This window comes from Palaemon carinicauda, chromosome 28, assembly GCF_036898095.1.
Source record: "Palaemon carinicauda isolate YSFRI2023 chromosome 28, ASM3689809v2, whole genome shotgun sequence".
NCBI classification, from domain to species: Eukaryota; Metazoa; Arthropoda; class Malacostraca; order Decapoda; family Palaemonidae; genus Palaemon; species Palaemon carinicauda.
The window spans coordinates 59,818,788-59,828,787 of NC_090752.1; the positions used below are offsets into that span (position 1 = coordinate 59,818,788).

The window sequence follows — 10,000 nt, forward strand, 5'->3', positions numbered from 1 at the left end:
GTTCCACTAATTTTTCAAAAGATAAACATATTGTTCCACTAATTTTTCAAAAGATAAACATATTGTTCCACTAATTTTTCAAAAGATAAACATATTGTTCCACTAATTTTTCAAAAGATAAACATATTGTTCCACTAATTTTTCAAAAGACAAACATATTGTTCCTCTAATTTTTCAAAAGATAAACATATTGTTCCTCTAATTTTTCAAAAGATAAACATATTGTTCCTCTAATTTTCAAAACGTTCCTCACGATTCGTTCCCTAATAATAAAAAAAAAAAAATCACAATTTTCAAAAGTTATAGACTTCTTCTTAACATTAAAAAATATGATTAAAATTATTCTAATAATTCCCAAAAGTTAATTATAATCATATCATTATAAAATAAAAAAAAGAAAACGAATTGATAATTTTCAGAGTAATTATGAATCTATTCTTATAATTTCAGAAATGAATAAGTAAAGAATTAATCTTGTTATTTCACAAAATAATCATAATTTTATAATATCAATTTAAAAAAGACAAAAAACAATTTCATTTTATATTTGACAACAAGCAATTATAAAACTATTTTTTTATAATTCTAGAAAAAAAAATAACTATAGAACTATTCTTATAATTCTCAAAAAATAAATATAGAATTATCCTTAAAATTCCATAAAAATAAGTATAGAATTATTCTTATAATTCCCCAAAAATAAATGTGAAATTATCCTTATGGTTCCCCCCAAAAATAAGTATAGAATTATTCTTATAATTCCCCAAAAATAAATGTGAAATTATCCTTATGGTTCCCCCCAAAAATAAGTATAGAATTATTCTTATAATTCCCAAAAAATATATGTAAAGAATTATCCTTATAATTCCCAAAAAAATAATTATGGAATTATTCTTATAATTCCAAAAAATAAGTATAAAATTATTCTTAAAATTCCCCAAAAATAAGTATAAAATAATTCTTAAAATTCTCCAAAAATAAGTACAGAATTATCCTTATAATTCCCAAAAAATAAGTATAGAATTATTCTTATAATTCCCGAAAAAATAAGCTCACAATTAATTCCGGCAAAAAACTACAGATTCAATATAATTTTCAATATGAAAATTATATAAATTCATTATTGAATTCCTCTTATTCTCCCCAATTATTATTATTATTATTATTATTATTATTATTATTGTTACTATTACTATTATTATAATTATAATAATAATAATAATAATTATTATTATTATTATTATTATTATTATTATTATTATTATTATTATTATTATTATTACTATTATTATCATTTTTATTATTATTATTATTATTATTATTATAATCATCAATATTATTAGTATTCCTTGAAAACCGTCTCATGGCTTTCCGCGATAAAGTGGTAGATAATAACCTGAAAAAAAGTTACCAGACCCTCGACAGCCATGTACCGACCGTGTGTCACACAATTGTACATAGTTCCTTTTGTATATATTATGCTTGTATCTTCGCTCTTCCCTCGCACTAAAACGAACATGAAAATTCACGTCTCCGGTTTTCCTCTGTGACATTGTCGGTCTTGTAAACTTGTTATGTCCTGTTGCCTTGAGGTTTTGTATATAAAGGAGAGTGTTCTATAATATTATAACTCAGTCGTTTCCAACCTGCCTTTGAGTTCACAACTCCTCTCTCGGCCCGTCACAGCCTCTTCCAAAGTTCGGCGTTCTCCCCCGACGGAGTTTCGATCAGGTTTTATAGAAGAGCTGGAACCTATAGAAGGACTTCGCTCTCCTTAATAGAACTGTCGAGGGTACGTATAGTGTGGTGTGTAGTGCGGTATTTTTGTGTGCAGTGGAGTTTATTTGTTTGTTTGTTTCTGTTCCTCGCTGGGCTATTTTTCCCTGTTGGGGCCATTGGGCTTGTAGCATACTGCTTTTCCAACTAGGGTTGTAGCTTGACTTGTAATAATAATAATAATAATAATAATAATAATAATAACGGCAACACCCTCAATAACAACAACAACAACAACAACAACAATAATGATAATAATAATAGCAATAATAATAATAATAATAATAATAATAATAATAATACTAGAAGCAGCAACAACAGCAACAACAACAATAATAATAATAATAATAATAATAATAATAATAATAATAATAGCAGCAACAACAACAACAACAATAATAATAATAATAATAATAATAATAAAAGTAAATAGCTACAAATACTGTGGATTACAGGTTGATAACCTCTTCTGTCTCCCTAACTAATTTTCCCTGTACGAGTTGTGCATAATGATTATTGATAATTAGAGGAATAAATAAGAATGGAGGCTCTAAATTCACCTAAGATAATTGAATTTCACAGTTGCGTAGGAGTAATCTTGGGACCTTGGCCATCACAGAACACAAAATAACCTATTTAAGTATCAGGTGAGTGTTATGGGTAACATAACTGTATGAGAAGTAGGTTTTATAGGTAAGTGAATAAATAAGGGTTATAGGTGAGTAAATAAGAGTTATAGGTAAGTGATAAGGGTTGTGGATGAATAAACAACAGCTATAGGGGAGTAAATAAGAGTTATAGGTAAGTGCATAAGGGTTGTGGATGAATAAACAACAGCTATAGGGGAGTAAATAAGAGTTATAGGTAAGTGCATAAGGGTTGTGGATGAATAAACATCAGCTATAGGGGAGTAAATAAGAGTTATAGGTAAGTGCATAAGGGTTGTGGATGAATAAACAACAGCTATAGGGGAGTAAATAAGAGTTATAGGTAAGTGCATAAGGGTTGTGGACGAATAAACATCAGCTATAGGGGAGTAAATAAGAGTTATAGGTAAGTGATAAGGGTTGTGGATGAATAAATAGGAGTTATAGGTGAGTAAATAAGAGTTATAGCTAAGTGCATAATGGTTGTGGATGAATAAATAGGAGTTATAGGTGAGTAAATAAGAGTTATAGGTAAGTGATAAGGGTTGTGGATGAATAAATAAGAGTTATAGGTTAGTAAATAAGAGTTTTATAGGTAAGTGATAAGGGTTGTGGATGAATAAATAAGAGTTATAGGTGAGTAAATAAGAGTTTTATAGGTAAGTGATAAGGGTTGTGGATGAATAAATAAGAGTTATAGGTGAGTAAATAAGAGTTATAGGTAAGTGATAAGGGTTGTGGATGAATAAATAACAGTTATAGGTGAGCAAATAAGAGTTATAGGTAAGTGATAAGGGTTGTGGATGAATAAATAACAGCTATAGGTGAGTAAATAAGAGTTAGAGGTAAGTGATAAGGGTTGTGGATGAATAAATAACAGTTATAGGTGAGCAAATAAGAGTTATAGGTAAGTGATAAGGGTTGTGGATGAATAAATAACAGTTATAGATGAGTAAATAAGAGTTATAGGTAAGTGATAAGGGTTGTGGATGAATAAATAACAGTTATAGGTGAGTAAATAAGAGTTATAGGTAAGTGATAAGGGTTGTGGATGAATAAATAACAGTTATAGGTGAGTAAATAGGAGTTATAGGTAAGTGATAAGGGATGTGGATGAATAAATAACAGTTATAGGTGAGTAAATAAGAGTTATAAGTAAGTGATAAGGGTTGTGGATGAATAAATAACAGTTATAGGTGAGTAAATAAGAGTTATAGGTAAGTGATAAGGGTTGTGGATGAATAAATAACAGCTATAGGTGAGTAAATAAGAGTTATAGGTAAGTGATAAGGGTTGTGGATGAATAAATAACAGTTATAGGTGAGTAAATAGGAGTTATAGGTAAGTGATAAGGGATGTGGATGAATAAATAACAGTTATAGGTGAGTAAATAGGAGTTATAGGTAAGTGATAAGGGTTGTGGATGAATAAATAACAGTTATAGGTGAGTAAATAAGAGTTATAGGTAAGTGATAAGGGTTGTGGATGAATAAATAACAGTTATAGGTGAGTAAATAGGAGTTATAGGTAAGTGATAAGGGTTGTGGATGAATAAATAACAGTTATAGGTGAGTAAATAGGAGTTATAGGTAAGTGATAAGGGATGTGGATGAATAAATAACAGTTATAGGTGAGTAAATAGGAGTTATAGGTAAGTGATAAGGGTTGTGGATGAATAAATAAGTTATAGGTGAGTAAATAAGAGTTATAGGTAAGTGATAAGGGTTGTGGATGAATAAATAAGTTATAGGTGAGTAAATAAGAGTTATAGGTAAGTGGTAAGGGTTGTGGATGAATAAATAAGAGTTAAAATGACCAAATGGCTGAGAACGGCTTCATACTAACCATCTCTCTCTCTCTCTCTCTCTCTCTCTCTCTCTCTCTCTCTCTCTCTCATTGTTTTTCTCTGGCTCTAAATATTTACATCGGGAACTTAACCGCGAAGAAAAGACCAAACCATACGCCTTCATAGATTTACGATATCTACACCCGAAGATTATTCCACTCTAAGGTTGCCAGGTTGGTCTTTTTAAGGCCAAAGAAATTCCTAATTTGTCCTTTTTTCGTGCTAGATACCTAAATTTGGCCTTTTTGAAATTGGTTTGCCTTAGAAGCTATATTTTCGGCCCTTTTCTACTATATGGTTGGCCTTTTATATCTGCATTGATAAGACGTTGTCCTTTCCTCACTTAGAAAACCTGGCAACCCTGCTACCACCCCCGGACACCCGACAACCCCACCACCCCCGTGGTACGGTACTTTGTTGAATTTTACTCGCGAGCACCCAATACCTTTAGGTTTATGGTCTGTTGGAACGAATCCAAAGCCAAATGCGTTTTGACGTCTTCGGTTTTTTGTTTCCGGGAATGAATAGGTTTTTTTTTCTTGGTACGAAATCGAGTTAACGCGAATGCGTCGCATTTAATCACGCAATTGCATATACTGTATATATATATATATATATATATATATATATATATATATATATATATATATATATATATATATATATATATACATATATATAATCTTCTCTCATGCCCAGTTGGAAAAGCTCCAAAAGTGGATAATAACCTAGTGAGAAAAGGAAACTAGGATATAAACTACAAGAGAAACAATAACCAATCAAAACAAAACATTTTAAGAACAGTAACAACATTAAAATAGATCTGTCATATATAAACTATATGAATTTCAAAAAATAAAACCTAAAAAATGGCGTGTTTTTTACATTATTAAAATCAAGGGAATCTCCTTCTGTCTGGTATTCTGGGTCTAAAATCATCATCATCATAAATTTTAATAGAGGCAGCAGACCCCCCTCATCTACCCCTAACCCTCCCCCCCCCCTGCCCCTCAGAAGATGTTTAACGGTAAGCCACGCTCGGAGAACAGCTCCCCAACTGTTAATGCAACTTCTGAAGCTTTCAATTGATCTTGCAATGGCAGCTGGGGGCGGGATGGAGGAGGGTGTTGAAAAGAGCGAAGCAGCTCCCTTTGGTTTCGAAGTTGGCGGAGGATAAGGGTAGGGGACCTCAAGGAAGGAAAGGTGGATTCCTCAAGGAATTCCTAAGGAAGGAGAGGTGGATTCGTCGAGGAAGGAGAGGTGGATTCCTCACGGATAGAGGGGGATCCCTCAAGGAAGGAGAGGTGGATCCCTCAAGGAAGGAGAGGTGGATTTCTCAAGGAATTCCTAAGGAAGGAGAGGGGGATTCCTCAAGGAATTCCTAAGAAAGGAGAGGTGGATTCCTCAAGGATAGAGAGGGGGATCCCTCAAGGAAGAAGAGGTGGATTCCTCGAGGAAGGAGAGGTGGATTCCTCGAGGAAGGAGAGGTGGATTCCTCAAGGAATTCCTAAGGAAGGAGAGGTGGATTCCTCAAAGAAGGAGAGGTGGATTCCTCAAGGAAGGAGACGTGACGTGGATTCCTCAAGGAATTCTTAAGGAAGGAGATGGATTCCTCGAGGGAGGAGAGGTGGATTCCTCAAGGAAGGAAAGGTGGATTCCTCAAGGAAGGAGGGGTGGATTCCTCAATGAATTCCTAAGGAAGGAGAGGTGGATTCCTCGAGAAAGGAGAGGTGGAATTCTTAAGGAAGGAGATGGATTCCTCGAGGGAGGAGAGGTGTATTCCTCAAGGAAGGAAAGGTGGATTCCTCAAGGAAGGAGGGGTGGATTCCTCAATGAATTCCTAAGGAAGGAGAGGTGGGTTCCTCGAGAAAGGAGAGGTGGATTCCTCAAGGAAGGAAATGTGGATTCCTCGAGGGAGGAGAGGTGTATTCCTCGAGGAAGGAAAGGTGGATTCCTCAAGGAAGGAGGGGTGGATTCCTCAATGAATTCCTAAGGAAGGAGAGGTGGATTCCTCAAGAAAGGAGAGGTTGATTCCTCAAGGAAGGAGAGATGGATTCCTTGAGAAAGGAGAGGTGGATTCCTCAAAGAAGGAGAGGTGGATTCCTCAAAGAAGGAGAGGTGTATTCCTCAAGGAAGGAGAGGTGGACTCTTCGAGGAAGGAGATGTGGATTCCTCAATGAATTCCTGAGGAAGGAGAGGTGGATTCCTTGAGAAAGGAGAGGTGGATTCCTCAAGGAAAGAGAGGTGGATTCCTCGAGGAAAGAGATGTGGATTCCTCAATGGATTCCTGAGGAAGGAGAGGTGGATTCCTTGGAAAAGGAGAGGTGGATTCCTCGAGGAAGGAGAGGTGAAATCCTCAATGAATTCCTGAGGAAGGAGAGGTGGATTCCTCGAGGAAGGAGAGGTGGATTCCTCAAGGAAGGAGAGGTGAATTCTTCGAGGAAGGAGATGTGGATTCCTCAAGGAAGGAGAGGTGAATTCCTCAAGGAAGGAGAGGTGAATTCCTCGAGGAAAGAGATGTGGATTCCTCAATGAATTCCTGAGGAAGGAGAGGTGGATTCCTTGCAAAAGGAGAGGTGGATTCCTCGAGGAAGGAGAGGTGAAATCCTCAATGAATTCCTGAGGAAGGAGAGGTGGATTCCTCGAGGAAGGAGAGGTGGATTCCTCAAGGAAGGAGAGGTGGATTTCTCAAGGAAGGAGAGGTGAATTCCTCGAGGAAGGAGATGTGGATTCCTCAAGGAAGGAGAGGTGGATTCCTCAATGAATTCCTGAGGAAGGAGAGGTGGATTCCTAAAGGAAGGAGAGGTGGATTCCTCAAGGAAGGAGAGGTGAATTCCTCGAGGAAGGAGAGGTGGATTCCTCAAGGAAGGAGAGGTGAATTCCTCAAGGAAAGAGAGGTGGATTCCTCAAGGAAGGAGAGGTGAATTCCTCGAGGAAGGAGATGTGGATTCCTCAAGGAAGGAGAGGTGGATTCCTCAATGAATTCCTGAGAAAGGAGAGGTGGATTCCTCAATGAATTCCTGAGGAAGGAGAGGTGGATTCCTCAAGGAAGGAGAGGTGGATTCCTCAAGGAAGGAGAGGTGAATTCCTCGAGGAAGGAGATGTGGATTCCTCAAGGAAGGAGAGGTGGATTCCTCAATGAATTCCTGAGAAAGGAGAGGTGGATTCCTCAATGAATTCCTGAGGAAGGAGAGGTGGACTCCTCAAGGAAGGAGAGGTGGATTCCTCAAGGAAGGAGAGGTGGATTCCTCAAGGAAGGAGAGGTGGATTCCTCAATGAATTCCTGAGAAAGGAGAGGTGGATTCCTCAAAGAAGGAGAGGTGGATTCCTCAAGGAAGGAGAGGTGGATTCTTCGAGGAAGGAGATGTGGATTCCTCAATGAATTCCTGAGGAAGGAGAGGTGGATTCCTTGAGAAAGGAGAGGTGGATTCCTCAAGGAAAGAGAGGTGGATTCCTCGAGGAAAGAGATGTGGATTCCTCAATGAATTCCTGAGGAAGGAGAGGTGGATTCCTTGCAAAAGGAGAGGTGGATTCCTCGAGGAAGGAGAGGGGAAATCCTCAATGAATTCCTGAGGAAGGAGAGGTGGATTCCTCGAGGAAGGAGAGGTGGATTCCTCAAGGAAGGAGAGGTGGATTCCTCAAGGAAGGAGAGGTGAAATCCTCGAGGAAGGAGATGTGGATTCCTCAAGGAAAGAGAGGTGGATTCCTCAATGAATTCCTGAGGAAGGAGAGGTGGATTCCTCAAGGAAGGAGAGGTGGATTCCTCAAGGAAGGAGAGGTGGATTCCTCGAGGAAGGAGATGTGGATTCCTCAATGAATTCCTGAGGAAGGAGAGGTGGATTCCTTGAGAAAGGAGAGGTGGATTCCACGCGGAATGAGAGAGGGATTCCTCAAAGAAGGAGAGAGGGATTCCTCAAGGAAAGAGAGGGGGATTCTTCGTGGAGGGAACTTGGAGGGGAAGGGTATTTTATGAAAGGGAACTCCGGAGGAGGGAGCCTCAATAGGAGAAGACCTCAAGTCAAGAGGAAGATGGAGTCACAAGGAAGGGAACCTCCCAGGAGTATGGAATTTAATAGGAAAGAACATCAAAGAAGAGCACCTCAAGACTTCAAGTATAGAGGATCTCAAGGAAATTGGACTTCAAGTATAGAGGATCTCAAGGAAATTGGACTTCAAGTATAGAGGATCTCAAGGAAATGAGATTTCAAGAGTAGAGGACCTTAAGAAAATGAGATTTCAAGAGTAGAGGACCTTAAGAAAATGAGATTTCAAGAGTAGAGGACCTCAAGAAAATGAGAGTTCAAAAAGTAGAGAATCCCCAAAATATTGGACTTCTGGAGTAGAGAGTCTCACGAAAATAGAACTTCAAGAATAGATAATCTCTAAAAATTGGGACTTCAAGGGAAGAAAAGTTCCAAAAAAATGCGACTTCAAGAGGAAAGGATCTCAAGAAAATAGGACTTGAAGAATAGAGAATCTCAAAAAAAAATTAGGACATCAAGAATAGAGAATCTCTAAAAATTGAGACTTCAAGAATAGAGAATATCTAAAACTTGAGACTTCAAGAGTAAAGAAATTCCAAAAAAAGAGGACTCCAAAAATAGAGGATCTCCAGAAAATGGGACTTAGAATAATCTCCAAAAAATGAGGACCTCGTGGATAAGGGATTTCAAAGAGAGGATATCTCAAGATTAAAGGACCCCCCCAACCAGAGGATTCCTGAAGAGAAGGGGGATCTCAGAAGTTGGGGGGATGGAGCAGTGGATTGCAAAGGGGGGGAGGTGTGAGAGAGATGAATGGACGACCTTCTGGCATGGTTGACCGGAAGTGGGTATTTCAGAGCGAGGAGGAAAGAGAAGGCCTTGAAGGAGGAGAGAGGAAGTGGGTGATGATGACTTTTACTAAAGCTTTCTACATCTCTCTCTCTCTCTCTCTCTCTCTCTCTCTCTCTCTCTCTCTCTCTCTCTCTCTCTCTCTCTCTTATCTTTTATCCTTGGAGATTTAATTTCTTTAAGCATCTCTCTCTCTCTCTCTCTCTCCTCTCTCTCTCTCTCTCTCTCTCTCTCTCTCTCTCTCTGGGGCTAATTTCCCTTATGTTTGATCCTTGGAGCTCTCTCTCTCTCTCTCTCCTCTCTCTCCTCTCTCTCTCTCTCTCTCTCTCTCTCTCTCTCTCTCTCCTTCATCCCAGCTTCAATAGAACTCCTTTGTCAGCAACTTTCTTCTCCCATTTCTCACTTCCTGCATTTGGCGTGTCCTCACTCTGATGAAAATATCTTAAAATTCAAATAAATACATATTATCTATCATCTGTCATCTTAGCCTCTAACCATTTTGATTGCCAAGGTTTGCCATCTACATTGTTTCCTTCATAGAATTACAATGGTATTTTGGAGTTCCCTTATGTTAAGTTTTTTATACAGAGCAATGTTTTCTGTATGGATTATGATTCTTCAATATTAATGTGCTAATATTTTTGTATTTTTCGTTTTATGCACACTTAAAAATTTGCCGGAAAAAACGGTAAACCCTTGGAATAAAGGTTGCCAGGCATTTACCGTTCAAAAACGGATATATATATCAAAATGAGTGATATTTCTGTCACCAACCAGTAAAAAATAATAACAAAATAGGGTAAAAATACGGTCGCCTGTATTTTGCTGAAATACGGCTGAGAACAGTATATTTTTTTACGGAGAATTCCGATAAAAATTAGTTTTTTTTTTTTCAACAG

The 10,000-nt window shown here is 37.5% G+C and overlaps 2 protein-coding genes across 3 annotated transcripts in view; one reads left to right on the top strand and one right to left on the bottom strand.

Annotated features, from left to right (window-relative positions):
• Gyc88E (Guanylyl cyclase at 88E) overlaps window positions 1–10,000 on the bottom strand; it is a 234,009-nt gene that overhangs the window by 165,325 nt on the left and 58,684 nt on the right. The gene's annotated exons all lie outside the window — the stretch shown is intronic.
• The window catches only part of LOC137621838 (uncharacterized), a 20,516-nt gene continuing 17,508 nt past the window's right edge, over window positions 6,993–10,000 (top strand). Inside the window, exon 1 of the mRNA XM_068352346.1 lies at window positions 6,993–7,189. Coding sequence (XP_068208447.1) covers window positions 6,993–7,189 — 197 coding nt within the window. The remainder of the gene's footprint in view (window positions 7,190–10,000) is intronic.